The sequence below is a fragment of the Callospermophilus lateralis genome, chromosome 1 (assembly GCF_048772815.1).
Source record: "Callospermophilus lateralis isolate mCalLat2 chromosome 1, mCalLat2.hap1, whole genome shotgun sequence".
Lineage (NCBI taxonomy): Eukaryota > Metazoa > Chordata > Mammalia > Rodentia > Sciuridae > Callospermophilus > Callospermophilus lateralis.
In genome coordinates, this window is record NC_135305.1 from 31829145 (window position 1) to 31850214 (window position 21070).

Genomic DNA, 21070 nt, shown 5'->3' on the forward strand with positions numbered 1-21070 from the left:
ATGTTATATGCATATTTGAATATGCCACAAAACCCACTATTCTGTATAATTACAATGCAACAATAAAAAATTAAATTCAAAAGTAAATTATTTCCTTCTGAAATTAAATTAATAATCTTAAAATTATAAATAACCTAAAACAAGCAATTTATTATATATCTAAATGATTTCAAATAATGTTAATGATATTTGATTACATAGATTATGTACAACGAACAAAAAGGAACATTCTGTAATTAACCACCTTTGTTTACACAAAGAACATACCAGGTTTTGGGTAAGGTGGAAATTCCCCCTTAAAATATTCTCTTTCCAAAACATGAACAAAGAGGACACCTGCAGATGGGTATACATTCCGATCAGAGTGCACCTTCGAGAAGATAGTGTACACTGAAAATAAAGGGGAAAGATAAGAGACAGACAAATAATGTCATACACCCTTGATAATTCAACATAGCCTGAAAAGCAGGGTTTCACTCTATAGAAATTTCTGAGAAAACTGAAACAACATGAAAAAGCACTGTTAATAACAGTTTGTTTTTAAAAGGAAATGATTTTAGTATAAAACATGGACAAACTCTTTTACTTAGGTTTAGAATCTTGCCAAACACTGTTAATAAAATTACATACATTTAATATTTTAACTGTTATTAAAAAAATTAAGAGATCCATAATATTGTTTTGGTAATTTCTTTTTTACTTGAAATTCTGACCAACAAATACATCACAGGAACTGATCAATTACATAATAACCATGGTTTGTTTTTTTTCCTCTTTACTTTTTTTTAAAGCAAGTACCTAGAGTAATTTTTAAATGATGAGAATCTATACCATACTAATTATTTTCTAGAAAAAGCATGTTAGACTATATAATATTATTAGAATACATAAGAAAAACTTGAATATACTTATAAAAATGCATTGGGTACTTTTTCTGAGTATACATTCCTCATCTCTCTTCTAGAAATAATTAATTTACTTAATTTCCCCTGATCTTGACATTTAATAACTCAAACAGTATAATCTATCATACTATTCCACATTCTAAATAAGCAATAACAATTACACAATACAATACAGTGCAAATAATTTCTTGAAGTAAAATGGGGACAATTTCATGATTTACTGTTACTTAAGACATAAGATGTGAATGCATTAAAATGGCCAAATTGGCTTGAGTAGTTTCCACCTATTGTTTTTCTTCTGATATCATCATTTCAACCAACACATTATTGCCATTACCCTTGTCACCTCTACCATCTCTTTTGGTTTTCTATCTTCCTGATTGGCTAGTGGCTGCAATTTTTAGACAGATAAACCCTATCAAGCCAGTTCTTTCTCTTAGTCACTGATGGATTTGTAAATGTGGTAATTAACCTTAAGAACCCCAAGGCTGCTCACACCAAGCTCACAACTTACTAAAAGCCCTGGATAGCAAGATCATTGACAGTAAATTTTTCAGTGTAAAAACAGAAACTCCTGCAAGATGTTTCTTTATCTGAAACGTTGTCCCTGCCATTCTGTTGATGGCTACCAAAAAAGTCAAAGTCAACTAAAATATTTGGCTTATAACTTCCCATATCTATAACTTGACTACAAAAAACATGACTTCAAAGGCTATGCAAAAGAAGAAAAGAAGCTACAAATTAGGTTTAACTGGTATGTAGGAAAACTCTCTTTCCCAACTAGTCTTCATAAACAGTCTTCTTGGGAAGTTTAGAGTGCCCAACTTCTACCCACAGATTGTTTACTCACCTGTAGAAGTGATCCCAATCCCAAATAATGAAGATAAATGAAACACAAAAATATAGTAAGGATGGAAATTGACTTTGTTTTTCAATACTGCAGTGTGACCTAAATCCTTGGTGCTTTAGGGAATTCGATAATGAGACCCTGTCCCTGCTTTCATGAGTTCACCATCCAGTTTGGAAGACCAGCACATACCAATGTATTTATTGTTCCAGAGGTATAAATTGCTCTGGCAATACCTAGAAGGATGGGTTGAGCAGTTGAGGTTGGAAAGTTCTGAAAAAGATCTTTGGAAGAAGTGGAACTCAGTATGGCTTTTACAACACTAGTCGGTTTCCAAATCTTAGAGATGAGCAATTCAGACATTCAGCAAAAAATATACACATGCAAGACACAATAGTGGGATACTATGGGGCCCTTTCAAGAAAGCAAATTAAGTCAATTATGCTAGATCCTGGGTTGGGTTTTGTTGTTGTTTTGCTTTTGTTTTTGTTTTTGTTTTTTTTTTTGTTTGTTTGTTTTGTTTTAAGGGGAAGGAAATCTGGGAAAGAAAGAAGAGTCAAATTGTGGAGAGTTCTGGACTCCTGCTGGGAAGTTATTTCACTTTATGTTAAAGGTGTTTAAATTTCAGATCACAACCATACATCCAAAGCACAGGAATATTTGAGTAATCTAAATGAATCTCTTCTGAACTTATCTAATTCACTCTTTTAGAGATTAAAAACACCATGAAGTACAGAGACAGTTTACCTTGTCATATTCTCAACAGATAAGAGTGTTGAGCATGTGTCTACGGAATGGATGAATACACTCTAATACAAAGCACTGCAGAGGCAAACACAGGTCTCATGCTAGTGGAGTAAGCATATTAAATTTTTAATTTAAGGTGTTGCATCTTACAGATTACTATCCTCCATTTACATCACCAACTACTAATAAGTTTCCTAGTTTTTGCTGCTATACGGTGGTTAAAGCTAACTTATAAAACAAAAGAAAGATTGTTCTTATTAAATAATATTAAAAGGATTCTGTTTTGTATACAGCCCTCCACAGGGCCTCAAGTGGAAACATTAAAGGGTATCTGCACTCCATATCACCTCACTTCTAAGGACTAGCATTCAACATCTCAGATTCTGCCTTCATAAAAAAAAAAAAAAAAAAAAAAAGTTTCTGCGATCTACAGAGTCAGGCCACAATCTACCACGGCCCTCCTGGGTTTTAAGATGACATGCACATTTCTTTATTCATGTGTACTCAATTGCCTTTCTGCAATCTCCTGAACTGCATACTTGCTGGTCAGTTACCTTGGCAACTCCACAGTAAAGCCTGCTTCACTTTAAGTATAGTATGCCATTCACTTCGAGAAAAACATGATACAGATGTATGACACATTCATCATCCAGAAATGGAAAATGACTAAGCCACTATGTTTTGTTTGGGAAAATAATACTTCCTTTCTGTAGCATCAGTTTAAATTATGGGCACCCACACAACATTTTAGAGAAGAGCCTTCTCCTTTTCCCTTTCCCATTTGTTACTTGCAAAACAAATAGCTCTTCAACAGAGGCTATTTGGGCAGTATTTACACCTATCCTTCCTTTCAAAAACAACAAATGACACAGACAATTTGAAGCTCCAGGATCTTGTTCTAAATATGAGCCATATCAATAATGCGGATAGGTTCTGCAGCAACACCCACAGAGGCTATTACTAACAGTTAACACATGTTACAATCATATATGCCTAGACAGTACTCACAACCCGTAAGCTCGAAACATATTGTTTTCCTTAAGAGCAAGTCTTGAAAATCAAATTTAAACACCCTAAGAATCCTCAACACTAAGATCTAATAATCTCTGAAATATACATGTGTACGGTGCCATGCTAATCAAGCCGAGGTCACAGGGTCTGGCTTCTCTGTGTATCGCATGGTTTTGCAATCTTCTACAGCTACAAATCCATTACCTCTGCAAACACATGCCACTGGATACAAATGAAACTGGAAACCAGTGTGTGGCTAAATCCGTGTAAATCTATCACCATTAATGGGAAAAACAATTAAACCAAAAGTCCAACCCACAGAGGATCAAAAACATTATCTTCAAATAGCAAAGATGGTTAGATTTGCAAAGATTAAAAACTTCTGACGGCAAGTTGATGTAAGTCATAGAAATTTTTTTAAGGAAAAAATCACATCTCTGAGTAGAAAAGAGCCAAAAGGGTATGTCAGCAAGTAGCCAGAATCATTATTTCATCCTCTCTGAGCTCTGATCTCTCTCCTAACTGTGCTACCAAAATCTTGTTCACAGAACTATTCTTGATATGTTTTAGTCATAGGGTATAGAAACTACAGACCATTTCAACAACTGTATATTATGTGACAGCACAGAGCCAAGAATCAAATAACAGATTGTGATAGCAGTAGCAATAAAGTGAGACCTCATGCTAGCCAAATTGCATCCTGTCTTCTCATACTAAGAGTCCGTTGGAAATTTTCTCTCCACGATAAAAATATAAGGATGTGCATTTGTGTGTTTACAATTACATAAAAACAAAAGCAAATTTGGATGTACTTGGTAAACATTAAATTTTGAAAGTACTATGGTGGCGCACTGCTAATGAATCTAAGACATATAACTTCACAGTTAGCACAGTGATCATTATTAATGGCGTCTGCACAGGAGCAGACATGCATGCAGTCCCTTTTCTTCAAAAACTCCAGAGGACACTTACCAGACCTTTTTCTACGTCACCAAGAACAAATACGTAGCCATAAAGATAAAATAGCTGATAGCTGCCGAGTGTGAGACTTGAAAGTTCCAACTAGACTTAAATCTTAACGCTGTCTCCCTTTTGAAATCTTTGAGAAGAAAGTCATAAATTATTGTCAATATTCATGTCCAAGTGGCATTTATTAGGTACCAATTATGTGTATGTCTCTCTTATACATGCTTTACCAATGAATTAATCACTTTAAAAAGATCAATTTATATCATCATTTTCTAATTTTTAAGGCTTACAAGGATATAGCAAAATCTCATTTTACCAGGCACCCCTCGGAACGAATTGTTTTGGAGAGCTGATTTTTTTTTTTTTTTTTTAATGTACTCAGCGGTAGAACCTTTTTCACGATGGTATAAGATCATCATCTTGCACATCAATTATTGCGCTCTGCTCTATTATGCAGTGATGCCCTTATGGACTGTTTGGTTGCCTTGTCATTTACCGATCACACTAGTGGGTCCTAGTCCGCTAAAGCTTTTTAAGGTTGTGTGTTTTATAGATTTTCTGTTTTCTCCTCTGTAGACAAGTTGTCAGCTGTCATTTCTCATTGCTATCAGTAGGTTTCCTGTAGCAGCTTCTCTGTCCCCTCTAATTTGCTATTATTAATCTGCTGCAGGTTTAGAAACCAGACTACTAAATGAGATGGGATTGTGTGTTAAAGTAAGAACAAATACATGCTGTTTGAACACACGCAGTGCTCTACTAGATGGAAAAAACAAAAACGGGAGCCTGCATTTGCAGTATCTATTTTGGCTGCCCAAAGACCCTTTTGTGGCATATTTCCTGGTCCTCATCTAATGCAGTATACTTCTAAATAGATAATCTTACCATAGTTGGGATACAGCCATTACTTGAGGCAATAACAGCATAAACTATGTGTATTAAATACATTCAGAAATAAAAAAGTACACAATTGAAAGACTTAATTCAATCTATAGATTATACAGACATGAGATATCAAATCAAAATGGATGTAATGTTTTGTATAAAATAATTTCTTACATGTTTGATATGTGGATAATTTAAACAAAGATTTATGGATTAAATGATATATTATCCTTAGCAATATCTAAAGCAGCCTAAGAATATTGTAGTAGACTGTAATAATTAATATGAAACTAAAGTCTGTTTCTAAAAGCATTTCAATTTTGTTAATTTGCCTCTCATGTTCAGAGAGTCTCAGGATGTAAGTTATTCATTGGGAAGCATCACAAAGGTGATTTGAGTCCAAATTACTTAAATAAGATACTGCACATTTCTCAATAATTCATAGCATTGCCTTTTTAAAACTGTAAGATTGTACCTTTATTTCTATTCATTGTTTTATAGTTTGCAATTTTTTAAAATATTTTTTATTGGTGCATTATAATTGTACTAGGGTAAATTTGTTGTTTTATATGTGTATATGCATACAATAAACAATATAATTTAGCTAATATAATTCTCCAATATTTCCCCTTTCCCTCCTCCGGGCAGCACTGTCTTAATGTTAAGTATTATCTGGAAAAAAATTTGAATGAGAATGATGATGATTTTCAAATATGTTTTAAGATTTTTAAAAAGCATTAAATAGCTCCCTATCTTATACAGCTTTTAAAATAAAAATGTTATCTAAGCACCTAGGCACAATTACCCTGATAATTAAAATTTTTAAGCACTGATATGAAAAATAAGTTTCATACTACAGTTTTAACAGGTTAAAGTTCTTTATGAGCTCAAAGCTCAGAGCCCTGCATACACAGTACTCCAAGCAGCTACCAATTCATCGGCACCGATTACAAGAGATGAATCCCATTTGCTATCTATACTGCATTAAGAGAACTCATTTCAGGTTTCCAGAGTCTTAAATACTTACAGGTTCCTTACTAATTTATTTTTTAATATTTTATTACTTTAGTCAAATTGAAATGTAATTATTACATCAGAACATTGCTGCAGAAAAGTATTTTAAGAGATTTCAATATCCAGCCAAGTATACAATCTGTGTTTTTGTTTTTCTAGGATTTATCTTGTGTTTTATCAATTCAACTTTTTAAATCTTGGCTTTGAATCAAAAGCTTTTCTCAGCAGCCTGCCATTCACCTTTGAGTTTTCTCAACATCAAAGTGCTGCCCGCCATTCACCTGAAGGTGGGCAGCTATTGTTTTTGTTTCAGTCACACAGAGTCCATACCTAGACTACAGAATTCATCACAAGGCCCCAGTTAGATTGCCTTTGTAAACTTCATTTCTCTAAAAGATATGGCCACTTGTCTTTACATGAGGCAGAAGGGAAACCATTGCTTGGATCTTTTTTCTACAAAAAAAAGCAGAAGAGTTTCTTCATGAGATTACCCACCCCCCCCCCAAAAAAAAAAAACCCACTTACTTAATTTTTCCAAATTGGAATTAAACATCTTGATCATTTTATTTTGCATGTATTTTTCTTTTTGTTTCTAAAATGTCAATGGGAAAGGAGTTGCAAAGCATTGTTAATTGGTGATCAATAGAACACTATTCTCACAGAACGCTAAAAAATTGAAAAGGGTTTTAGATTATCTGTCCGGGCATGCCAAATATCTCTACTAAGAGACAGATCACAGCATTACTTCCAACCTGGATATGGCCTCAGCCCCCACTCAACCCAGGATTCCTGACAGTTACCACTAATTGGAGGCAGCATGCATTTGTTCTCCTGGAGGAGTCAGTCCTTCACCTTACTACACAGAGGATAATACTGAACTCAGAAGGTTCAAGCATATAGAACTAGCAAGAAGAAGAGTCAGGACTTGAATCAGAATAGTCATGTAGTTAATTAACTTCAAAACATAAGCTAATACATTGGTGGTTATACATTCTACTATTTTTTCCCACACAAAAGCTTATTATATTGCTTAAAAGCTTAATTTTCTTAATTTTCTCTCCTTGTATTATGAAGATAATCCGAGTTTATTTTATTATTTTATAAAGTGAGTTGACAATCAAGTTTCAAACAAACATTTGTAAAGAAAGAAACACTCCTGAAGGTTAGAAGAAGAGACATTTCAGCCCTGGCCAGAGCTCAGGAGGAGAACTTCCCATCTCTGGTAGATAGACAATTTTTTCCAAGTCCTGGAACTCTGTGATCCTTCCCCTGACTCTGCCACCCTTCAGAGGCAAAGGAGTACTTTCAGCCCTACGGGCACTTCCTGCATCCTCTCCAACCACGGAGGAAATTAAATTATCTAGAGAAAGACTCCTGTCCTCAAGCCAAGTAGTCCTTTGACTGTCAATAAGCCAAGAAGGAGGCTCCTTTGTTTAAGATGATGGAAAAGAAGTCTGTCAGTTTATCTAACGTACATATTGCTTCATTCCCATGAGTATTCAGTTAAAGTATAACATTTAAATTGAAAATAATTATTAATTCTGGGCACAATCATATTTTACTTAGCTTTAGTTTTTTAAGAAAACATAATGAAAGTTTATCAGTAAACCTCTAAGACTGACCCATCTTAGAATATGAGTTTTACTAAGTAGAAAAGGAGAATTTAAAGATGTTTAAATAAAGGAATATTAATGTGAAGGCTTAGTCTTTTTTATTTAAATTATTTCACTAGTAAACTTAAAAATTCTAAGTTTTTCACTCTCATCCCAGTGGTGACAAAAGGTAATCCATATTTAGGGTGCTCTTTATGACTTCTACTATTACTTAATATGTGTCAAGTTAGAATGATATTCAATTTGCTGATCTGAGGCAAATTCCTCAGAATTTCTATTTATAGAAGAGGTACTATCTTACTGCTTTGGTTAAGAATCAGAATATTGTTTAGAAAGTAAGTTACAAAAAAAAGTTGTTAATTTATTTGACTATTTTTTTTTTTAACTCTTACAATATGTTGTACTCTCTTGCAATTGTCAAAAGGAATTGATTGGAATTCATGGTCAAGAACATTGAGAAGGGGTTGGGAGTATAGCTCATTTGGTTGAGTGCTTGCCTAGCATGCACAAGTCCCTGGGTTTCTGATACAATATTTAAATTGGCTTTATTGTACAAGCAACAAGTATTTGTTACTATAATTTTAAAAGTGATGAATTTTTTTCATACAGTTGATGAAACTTACACTTTCTGTACAAGTTATTTTTGTAAATCAGATCTGTATTGATAGGTAACTAAGGATGAGCTCAGTGGTAGAGTGTGAGCTTAGCATGCATGAGGCCCTGGTGAAAAAAGAAAGAAAGAAACTGTAATGGTAATGATGGGACTTAAATAGGAGGAAGTGACCAGGAAAGGAGGAGGAAAAGAGTCTAAAGATGATATCAGGAGAAACAGAAAATAAGAAATCATGATGATCTGACAGGCTACTTCAGTAGATTAAAGATGGATTGTCTATTTGTATTTTGAGAACTACAGTTCTCTCTCAAGTCCCAAGGAGAAAATTGGTTTGACATCCAATAGGAGCTTGAAGTTTGAAGAAAGAAAACATTGCTACTCTTGGAGATTCTAGAAAATGCTAAGTAAAAGTCTTGGAATGGATTTCACTAAGAACAGCATCAAAAGAGATGACTAAGCTGGACCCTTTTCATAAATCGAACAGCAACAGGAGTGGGATGCTCAGAGAGGACAGAAGTTCTAGGTATCAAAGTTAAAGAGAAAGAAAGTAATAAATGGAAAGGATGGCTGTATTAGAGTACAAAATATTGTGAAATTCAGAAGAGTCATCTTTATTTTTATAGACACTTTGCCCCAAAGCTATAGAAACCAGGCTACTAGAAGGTAATGTTCAAGACCACATATATCCAATGTTGTAGGTCAGGGTCTTAAGGATGAGTAACCAAGAAATATTCAGTGAAAGTTCATAATGATAATTGATATTTTGAAAACAACCAATATTCATATTAAGTGAGGCTTTTCCTCCCTAATAAAATGCATTATTTCAAAGGTCATGGAATATTGCTAATGGACATATTTGTAGACTAGAGAAGAAAAATTTAGAAGGATCAGGTCATCATTCACGGGTCAAGTCACCTTTCCAACAGAAAGCAATCATCAACTAATTATTTAAAAGCAAAACATCAACTTGGTCTTGCAACAAAAATCCCAAATTAGACAAAATATTTTATAATTTTTCTAAGTTTATATAAATGCTGTTTTAAAATAATATATGTTAATTATACTTTTTTAATGTTTTTAAATGTTATAAATAAGTTGTTATATTAACCACACTGGGACAATTTTTAAAGTGGTGAGCTAGTGACTTAATAAGGGGCAACAAGGTTAAAAACAGGCAAGATTTTTAGTTTTTAAAAATTAGATTTAGTTTTTAAAACTTACACAGAGGACAATATATAAAGCTAGTGCAAGGGAAATAATTGGTTAAGAACATAGAGGATCATAAATTTTAGAAGTGTAGGAAAACAAAATTTTATTTTTTTCAACTGACTCGTTTAAAAAAACACACACACACACATACACACACGACTAAAAATGCAAAAGGAATACTGAAAGCAAACATTTAATTGACTCCCCCAAACAGATTCACATTTACAACCTAAACTCACCATCTTTCTTCCCAGCAGCCATTTTTCTGCTGATAATAAAACTGTTGGCCTGTTTGGTCTTCCAGTTAACTGTTCCATTTATGTCATCAGCCCAGCTTAATAAAAAAGCTTTTCAGAATAAAACAAATGCACAAAATAGGAAATTAATGTCAAATTAAGATGAGGATCACAAATCACCTATTAACTGGAACCAGATTACTTCTAGTCAAGCAGTTGTTTAGTTCCAATCAGCAAATGTTGCATGCCAATACAAGGGATGTATGGGGATAGCCAGTAAACAAAAAACACAGTTCCTGCCCCTAAGGAGCTTACAATCTATAAAGACTGATAATTTATATACAGAAATTTATATGTATTATATAATATAAGTGATATACACACCTAATGATGGAAAACATAAGTGCTAAAAGAACACTAAAGGAGAAACAATGATCTCTGGCTAGGAATATTGCATTAAGTAGATTCACAATTGAGTTTGGAAACTACACTGGTAGTAAGAAATATGATTAGGGTTAAGAATACTAAATAGGGGTCTATCACAAGAGTGTAGGGTAGCTGTGAAGTTGAAGCAAAGGAAAGAAAATGTGGCATCAGTTACAAAAAACTTAGATACATTGGCAACACTTTTTCAAGTTGCTAGATATAGATATAGGGCGAAAGGAGAATTAGGGATGGATTTGAATTTTTGATCTAGAATGACACAGAACTAGGATTCATTAGGAAGCAAAGGTTAGCTTCAGGAAAAAAATGATTAGCTTAATTTGGGAGTTATTAAATATAGGGTACTAGATGGACATCCAAGTGAAACCATCTAAAAAGATGACGATAGAGCTTTGGTTCATAAGAGAATACAACTGGGCTTTTGATATAGATTAGAAGTTCTTCTCCAGAGAAATCACCATGGAAGTCAAATTTCCAGTACAATTCTTAACAATATCACGCCTCCAGGTAATATACATGAAGCCTTATGTGTGAGTGACAGGAGCAAATATGTATTCACATTGCTATCCTGTTTTTCTTCATCCAAACTGCTAATCTTATGGCTTACTCCCTATTTTCCACATTTACCTTTCAGATTTGATATATCTGGACCCCATTTTTCTGACAATAACATCAGCTTTTCAGTCTATTCTCCCTTCCTCTAGCTAGTACAGGTAAGGCTAGGTTCAACACAGTCCCACAATCCTATAGGGTCTACCCCACAGACTTGTCCAAGCACATAGACTAAAATGTAGTAAGAAAGAATGCACAAAAAGTAAAATGAACAGGAAAGGCAGAGAGAAGAACATGTTAATAAACACACTTGCATAGAGAAAGCAGGGAATGATTCAGCAAAGGGAGAGGTGGTTAGAGAGGTTAGACAACAGAGTCTAAAGTGTCATGTGTGCCAAAAGAAGAAATATGTCAAGGAGGAGAGTGTGATCGACCTCCTTGCCTATTTCAAAAAGGCCAAAGGGAACGAGAGCTTAGAAGAGACTTCTAGATTGGAAAAGTGAGAAGTTACTGGTGACCCCTTGAAAGTGGAGTTCCAATCAAGTCATGAGAGCAGAAGCCAAACTACAAAGGTCAAGATGAGGATGCTGGAAATACAGTTAATCTTTCAAGAGTGCCAGCCAGAACAGGGAAGCAAAGAGATCAAATGATACGTTGAAAAGAAACAAGGTGGAAAAGAGGGATGGTTATTTTAGTACAAGGAAAGTTAGATTTTGTACACACACAGAGGACAATATATAAGAGGAGATAAAAAGACTAAGGATAAAGAAAATGAGCATAATTGATGGGACCTAATCCAAGAAAAACGTTGACAAGATAGGACCAAGGATTTACTCTACACATAAAGACAATACATCAGGAATGAGAAAGTAAGGAAAAGTGAAGACAGAAACATCCAGTGAAATCCAACAAAGTTAGTGTAAATAGAGCTTCCCACCTTAATAAATTAGAGATGAAATGTACATTTCCTTTTCAGTCTGAATTTTCAGTAAAAATGTTTAACTTGAACTAAATTATGAGAAATAGCAAATTCTTTTCTAAAATAAAAAAAAGAATGCAATTCAAAACTTAGGTTATAAAAAACAGTCAAGACCTCAGGTGATCATTTCAGTAATAATGGGGACTGGTAATTTTGATTACCAGTCAAAATCCTAGCACTCCAACAAATAAGAAACTTAACTGGTATTTCATTTTTAGACTATGTAAATTTCCCTATACTAACTTCCTTTATTAAGCAACCAATCTTATGAATGACTTTCCTACTAAATTCTGGATTCATATAATAACTGAAATTACATGCTTTGAAATCTGGATCAAAATACAGTAGGCATTTTCTAATAATTTAAGCTAACACAGGATCAGAAATGTTTATAGTGTCTGGGAGCACAATACTCCTCTCCCAAGATTCCAATCACTAAGTCTCAAATGTAAGATGCTGGCTATATAGGAATCACCTGGGAATCTCCCCCAAATACATATTCACACGTACCCCAAAAGATTCATAATAAATGTAAGCACATATTCATGACTCCACCATAGAGAGAGGTGTAGATGGGCTGTACAATTTCATCAGGTGATTTCTCATATACAATTCTAAAAGACTGAGACATGAGTTAGAGAACCAAAGGCATATCATTCATGTAATTCCCTTAAATGTACCAAAATAGGGCTGACCTTAGAACTTAGAAAACCCTACCCTTCTACCTCCAACCACAATATGGCCAACTTGCAAAAACATGGAAGTCACTGCTGGACACTGAGGAAGCCCAACTCATAGAGAGCAAGGAGGAGGCCAACTTCTTCTCTCTTTCCCAAGTTCAACATATATGTGGATCTGACAAGCAACCTTTAGATTTAAATGTATCACCATCACCAGATCTGGAACAAAGTACTTTCACATATATTATCCAATTCAATCTTTACAAAACCAAATTAATCTATTAATGTGTCTGAAGATTGTAGAGGCTTAATCGGAAGGCAAAATGGAATAAGGCTTACAGGCCAGCAGACACTCTCATGTTCCCCATCTCTTTGGGGACTAGTGTATAGGCAGCTTCTCTTTCATTCTTTCCTTTATTCTAGCACAGCCATTTTCAGACTATGCTGCACATAAGAAATGTTGTTATACACACGAAACTACAAATATCATACTTTATGAGCAATCTGAAGGATTTACAAGGATAACTCTAAGTCTGGGATTTTTGTCCTATACTCTTGCTTTCAAAACCTAACTAAACCAGCATAAGATTTAATATCACTGCTTGTTGAATTAATGTATGATCACTCATGCTTTCCAGGTCCTGTATAAGAACAGTCCAGTTAGTGTTTATGGGATGCAAAAAAAAAAATCAAATCTTAATTGTTCAAAATTAAGGCAGGGTATAGTGGTTTAAACATGTCTCAAGCTGTTGCTCTGTTTTAAGGGCAGCACTGCTTTGAGTATATTCATTTTTTAAAACTTCACATCCATCCAAACAAAGTCCAACTATAACCACAAAAGACTGAAGCCCTATAAATATAAATAAAAGGACAATTTTTTTGTGGTTCTACTCATGAGGCAATGTCATTGAAGGCAAAACATAATGCCGAGGGTAATGGAGCTGCTTAAACATTCAAGTCCCTTTCCTTATTAGAGAAATCTCAATAATATGGAAATAACTATTTGTTTTTAATTGTGTGTTCAAGATCATGGATGCACCTGACTAACTTCTTGTATGGGAAATTATTGTAATCTCTACACTGACAAGTGGAGAGTCCTCACTGAAAAAGGCTGGTATTTTGTAGTTTTATTTTCATTAGAAAAGGACCAATGTTTTTTGTTTTTGCTTTTCTTGTTGTTGTTTGTTTTTTTCAGTGAGAACAAATTTTCTTAGGATGGGAAAATATGACTGAGTTTTTAAAATATTTACCTAGTTTACAACTTTTCAAGATTAAATCTAATGTGTAAAGAAATGTCAACTTGTATAGACTGGTTCTTAAGACTAATTCCAAAGATCATGGACCATCCCCAGAAACCTGAAAAGGAAGAGAGAACTACACTGTGTTTACCAGGTTCATGATAATTTCTGCTACAGTTATACCTGGGTGTGAGTTTTGCTCTAATTCATAAAAACAACAGCCAAGAATGCCCTGCATTCTGCCTTTTCACAGCCCAAACTAAGGAAACTTTTATACAACTAGCCTGGATATTCCTGTATATAATTCAACCAACTCTTCAATGCTCCCCCTCCAAAATAATCAAAGTCTGAAGTAATCCAAAAGTGGCTGCCATGTCCTCAAGTTCCCTAGAAACTATACAATACGTAAAGTTTGTCTTAAGATTCTGTGATTCATTCTGAGTCGTGTAGCAGCATGACTACATTTCATCTGGCCTGGGGCAAGCACTCTCTCCAGAGATATTACTCTTTCCCAAACCTGAATAATTTGCAGGCTGGGGGAGGAGGGGATTGCTATTTAATAAAAGCAGTTGAAGAACTATGAATAGTGACTGATTGCTGATGAGCTAATCAGAATGTCAAGGGACAGAAATAATAAATAATAACTTACTCAGACATCACTGTCCAAGTAAACAGCAGGACATGCCAAATGAAAATTAATCTGATTAACACACTCACCTTAGAAGCAAACCGTCAAATCTTTCTCTGTCCACTCTTCATTTATCTCTTTTCATATTCTACTCTAAGAGAATCGAAGTCTTGTTTTCAGAAGTTGGTTGCATAGCTCACATATCCTACATCTCTACTCTTCTCTCACCACCCCCTACCCAAGTGACTATTTTGCTCTTTTACACCCTACACTTTTCTCTTCCCTTTGTTTATCTAACTCTGCTTAATACTTTAAAGTTACTCCTTATATTTAAAAACTTGTTCATATTTTTCTCTTCAAAAATGTTAGTTTACCATTACTTCTTATTAGCTACTATGTTGTGATTGCTAAAGTGTTAGATACTACACTTAGGATTTTATACATATTAACTAATTTCATCATTACATCAATTATATGAAATAGGTAGTATTAGTTCCATCTTACAGGATTGGAGATGTAGCTCAGTGACAGAGTGCTTGCCTGGCATGTGTGAGTCTCTGTGTTTGATCCCCAGCATCATACAAAACACAAACAAACAAACAAAACCATTTTACAATAAGGATAAGAAGTCTTAGGAAATTATGTGACTTACCACCATTCATATGTTTATTAAGTGGCAAAGTTGGATTTTTAACTCCTTTCATAGCTGGCTGCAAAGTCTATGTCATCCACCCATCAATACTACTCCCAAACAGTTAAATAAAAAAGCAATTTGTAAACCATATATTTTTATGTAATTTGATATATTTATCATATTCAATTTATTATTCTCTTTAGAAAAACAACCTGGATTAGAAATAGTTAGCAACGAGGCGATGCTATTGCTATGCAGCGGAAATTAATCCCAAGTACTATGTGTACCAAAACAAAAACAAAACACAAAACAATTCACTGAGAGAGGCAAGCTAAAATGTTAATGAGAACCTATGGGGGAAAGAGGAATGCCAAAGCTTTGCTGAGGAAAACTGTCCACTATAACCTCTGAAAGATATCAGGAAAAGATATTCCTAAAAGAAGTATAATAGCAAGACATTAAACCAAAAATACTGGAAGAAGTAGCTTTCAAATTTTGTTAAAACAGAAAAGCCTGGCATAGGAGAATGTAAGCAATTGCTTCATAGAATTAAAAATCATTAGAAATTTTGTAATTCTTAGCCTGTACTAAAAACTTGATTAAAATATAAAAGATTTTAGAGTGACATAAAATTGGAGTGTAGAAAAGCAACATTTGCTATCAGAGTAGAGTATCTGGATTCAAATCTCAGTTTTTGTCTGTTAGGCAACTACTTCATATCTCTGTGCCTCCATTTTCTTATCTGATAAGAATAGAGCAGTACCCGCATCATGCAGGTATTGACCATAACCTGAGATGACACATTAACAATCTTTAGAAGAATGCTTAGCACATAACAATGTGCTCAAAAAATTGAACTATTATATTTGTGTTTTAAATAATTTGAAGAAAGATGTGTACTTCTATAAATGTGATTTTTTAAAAATAATCTTCAAATAGAAAATATTATCATTACAGCTAGCATTATATGGCATCATTTGTTTTTTCCCAAAATTATGGTACATAAAAAAATGATAGTATTTCCAAGGCAGAATAGAGTAAATGCTAGAGACTACCCAGCAACATGGCCAGCAGCCCAGGGGCTCCAACCAGACCAGATTCTACCATGTGGCTTCCCCCAAGTCTGAGAAGCCGGTCTCTCAGCAAGTCCTCCTTCCCTGCCCTGCTTAGACACACTAGTCGAATGCTGCAGTTTAACCCTTTTGAAGATAGCCAGACGTAATCAGAAATGAATTATATTGATATCCATACTCCTTGACTTGCATAAACTCTTCGGTATTTATTCTGAGAAAATAATGCAACAAAAGCCAAAAAAAAAGGAAAAAAATGCCATAAGCACAAGATTCCAACTTTGCACTAAACATAATACCACAATAGGATGGAAAATTAAATGTCCGGTATAGGAGCTGTTGGTTTGATAGACTAGTTAATGGAGAAGGAAAGGTTATTCATTTCTCTTGGTAGCTTTTGTTTGTTTGTTTGTTTGTGGGGTTTTTTTTTGTTTGTTTTGCTTTGTTTTGGTTTTTGCTCGAATAGCCTAAGGAGAAAAGTTTGAGTTTTCCTTCCTAGACACAGTAATATCCATAGCAGAAATACTAGTTAATAAAGGAGTACTAGTGGGATCTTCAATAAAAGGGATATATAATGTATGCAGTAGTTACATATAGCATTCCAATTTAATGCCCTCATTTGCAAAATGTAAGACTCTTTTTAAATTAATAAAATTAGTGAAAAGCAGAAAATAAAACAGTATGTGCTCTACTATGTGAAATCTAGTGTAATAGTGCATTCTAGTGGAAATGGGATTAAAAGGCAAAATGTACGTATGAGCTATTGGGCTAGGGAAGTAAAGCTGTAGGGAAATTTTCCTGTTCAAAATAAAAAAATGCAATAATGCTTATGTGATATTTCTGATTAAGATACCTCTAAAAGAAAGATATTCTTAATTTGGGTGTTTGCTTTAAATGTCCTTACCTGTCTTTATCATAGATGCCATACATTCTAATTGTGATACATTTCAATGTTATAATCAGGAAGGTATAAACTATAAAAATGCCCTCTCACACCCTTATTGCCGTCCTACTAATGCCACTATCTAGAATACAAGCTCTTAATAGTCTCTACAGATTTTCATATTCTATGCATATGCAACATATATTTGTACACATAAATACACACACACCATGCTCTTCTTTAAATAATGTGATTCACACTTTTTTCACTTAGACTATATCTTGAACCTGTTTACATGATACCACATTTTAAGGTTACAGAGCTTTCTATTGTCCCAATCACAATTTATTTACCATAACCTTGAACTCATCCTGACCAAACAAGAACCCCTGATTGTTCCCTTACAATTTGACCCTCTATCAGCATTCTTCTTCCCATGAATGACATAACATCTACACTTATGCAGATGACAGAAATCTAGAAATCGTCCCTGACATCTCATCACTCTTCCTCAAATTCAGTCCAATACCCTCTTTCATCCATTTTTACACTTATAAATGTCCCTCTTATCTTCATTTCCTTATTCCCACTAGAACCCACAATGTCATGGTCTCTATCCTGGGTTACTGTAGTCTAGGCTGGTAGTGCATCTATTTGGGCTCCTCCAACCTCTTCACAAAGCAGCTGAAGTACTCCTTTTGAAATGCAAATCTGATCTTGTCCTGCTTACAGCCCTCTGGAAGACTTCCCTGTTGGCCTTAGTATAAAGATGAAACCCTTTATGGTCTCCTAAGTCCCACAAGACTTGTTCTTGACCCCAGCTCTAGCCTCATTCATAGGGCACTTGCCCCTCTTTCTGCTCCAACATCTCTAAACTTTCTTCAGCAATTTCTTTTTGACATGCTCTACCTGCCCCAGGGCCTCTTGCAGACCTCTTCTTTTTGCCTTCCCCACTGTACCTCACTAGCATTTATTCATCCTTCACAACTCCTCTACCTCTTGGAAAAACCTAACTCTCCCCTTCCCCAACCAAATGCAACCGAATCTTCTACTTAGATGTTCTAATAATGTTTATAGCACTTATCATACTTCTAACGGCATGTTTACCTGTGTAATAATTTGATGATTCATCACAAAGATTAATTTGAAAAAGTAATTTGATTAATCTTTGTCAATTCCACTAGTGTAAGAAGTTCTGTGATGGGTGGAATTGTGTATTTCCCAGCTTCTAACACGGGGTCTCAAAAACACTCAGCACTCTCCCCTCCAAAAAATAATAAATAAAAGAATTACTAATTCAAAAATACAACCAAGATTTTTTCCCCAGTTTTTCCTTATTTACTATCAATACTGCAATAAACATCCTTATCTCTATCTTTGAACTCTTTCATCAATATATCTGTAAGCTGAACTTCTAGAAGAAAAATGGCTAAACACAAAATACTGTACATTTCAGATTTCTGATATGAACATGTAGCAACCTGCTCTGTTTTCACTCTTGCGGTACTGGTCTTTGATTAGAATCAACTATGTACCTACAGAAAATGAAAGATGTTAAAGGTGCTACATTGATTAACTATTTCATAAGAGAGAAAAGCCGATGTCACCTTACCACAGAGGGAGAAACGCTAATTTGCTAAGAAGGAAAAACAAAAAAACGTGGGGCTAATTTTTTTTTTCTTTTCTTTTCCATTCTGAGGTAAAAGAGCAACTATATTTCTATACCTACTGCTAAAAAAATAGGGAACTAAACTATTTCACTTTAACTGCTATCCAAAAATTAACTGTGATCTCTTCTTTCAAATTCACAGTGAACCCCAAATCTCCATAATAATCAAAGTGGTGACCAGATGAATGAGTGAAAAGCTAAAGAATGGGAAAGAATTTACACTGAAGCTGCCTAACCCCTAAACATTTTTTGAAATGAGCGGCTTCATTTATCAGAAAAGAAAGTCTGTCCTTCTATGTCACAACAGATGCCGTGGCGATTCCCGTGGCACAGGCTGCCAAAGATCTATTCTAAAAATCTGATTAGCCTAAGGTAATTAGATAGAAAGTGAGATGTGCTAAAGATGAGTGATTTTTAAATAATAAAATGGATTTAAATCACTACTGCACAAATATTGTATTAAAATTCTTAGATGAAGATTAAAAAAAAAAATTTACCAGAGAGGGATCCAAGAAGAAAAGAGTGTTTTAGGTTTTACCCACATATTCATGTTTCTGAGAATTTAACAGTATTTATGCCATCAAGGAATATTTTGAAACTATTTATTTATTTCCCACAATAACTTTTACAACTTAAACATTATGGATCATTACTTTCCAAGCTCTGGTGCAGGAAACAGCCCTGCATTCAAGGAATTGCAAGTAGCCGCCTGTGGATCAGGTGAATGTTGACAAGTCAGAACCTCACCTTTGAGCATTTCTTTCTCGGAAATATGAGCTCAGCCCAAGAACGCCTGTGGCATCTTCAACAACTGGGAATAAAGCCATCCCTAGTTGCCGTTTGCATTATTACAACCCCACAAAAGTACATGGCACTTTCACAAAAGACAGAGGGAATAAAAGGGGAGAAAGTTGTTCAACATTAAAAAAAAAAAAAAAAAAAAAAACACTGCACACAGACAGTGAGCATGTTATTTCTAACCTAACAATTGAAGTGAAGGAGAAAGTTCTGGGTATGAGGAAGGAGTAAAAGCAGCAGATAAAAGTTAGTTAGTGAAGATGAGAATAGTCAGTCTCTCCTTTCTTCACATCTCTCATCAGAGTCCTCCATAGTTTACAAGACTCCCCCTTGCATAAAAATGGTTTCTATAGTCAGAGTGCTACTCGGAAAGGGGGTCCTGGAAGGAAGTCTTGCATCCTCCGCAGATTAAGTTTTAGCAATCACATTTTCAAAGTTAGATCAGATCATCAAAATAAACAATCAATAGGCAGATGGGCAGACATGAAAGAAAAATCTGTTCCAAGACATGTTGGAAACACTAAGAATGTGCCCCCTGAGGTAATCAGAAACCAGCTAATCTGACATGGACTGAAGTTATTTTGCTATTGAAAATTAAAAAAAAAAAAAAAAACTGTAGTCATAAGTATTTCAAGGAAATATATCATAAGAGAGTGGGGCAATGACTGAAGGGAGAATTGCCCCACATTTTCCTCTGGGGAAGAAACAGCCAAGGGTTGAGCTGTCCTAAATGAGAGAAGCCAGCATCTTGCCTGCTCCCCTGTACCCCTGGGTGTCCCCAACATCCGCCGCCACTCTGCCTGAAAAGCCTGCTCTGCTCCAACAGACAGCAAGAAATAATAGGAAAGCAGTGACTCCAGGATGCAAGCTAAGAACAGGGCATTTTGCAGGGGAAAAAGAATCTTTCATTTTCTTCTCAGATTTTCATGTTTGAAAATGGAATAGAAGAGAGAGGACAGAATGTGTTAAATTACCGTGTCAGCGCTATTTTCAGGTTGTAAGAGATCAACTTGCAACACATAAGACCATTCTTTTTACACAGTTGATGAGAAAAATCAAATAAAATGTTTCTACCACAAGTATCTATGTCAGCTACACTAAAATGTTATCATGGCCTTCAAATAAAATATTCATTGCAAGAAAGGTGACTGCTTCTGCAATTGTAAAAGAATAGAACAAGTAAAGTTGATTTTCTTGTTGAGCAGCACAAACTGTTAGAAAGGTCTCAAGTTGAAATCTATCTGTACCTTTCACCCACTGATGCTGGTTCTGCTTTTCCAAGCAAACAGAAGGGAGTTCATGTCTACTTTTACTCCGCTCATGCTAAACACTTCCAGACCCTCTGAGAATACCTCCTATGACAGAATTGCCAGACCCCTCACCATCCCCACAGACTGCTCTGGAAGTTGTCTAATTTGTCAACGTCTCTCTTTAAATGTGACAGCCAAA

At 34.8% G+C, this 21070-nt stretch overlaps 1 protein-coding gene across 7 annotated transcripts in view; it reads right to left on the bottom strand.

The window, feature by feature from the left end:
- The window catches only part of Sgce (sarcoglycan epsilon), a 69885-nt gene that overhangs the window by 43706 nt on the left and 5109 nt on the right, over positions 1-21070 (bottom strand). For 4 of the 7 annotated variants that reach the window (XM_076833823.1, XM_076833816.1, XM_076833837.1 and 1 more), the window contains exons 2-3: positions 10050-10157; positions 268-390 (exon numbers count right to left, since the gene is read on the bottom strand). In XM_076833823.1, the coding sequence (XP_076689938.1) occupies positions 268-390; positions 10050-10157 (231 nt within the window). The remainder of the gene's footprint in view (positions 1-267; positions 391-10049; positions 10158-21070) is intronic. The other 3 variants (XM_076833851.1, XM_076833844.1, XM_076833853.1) reach the window with 1 other exon arrangement.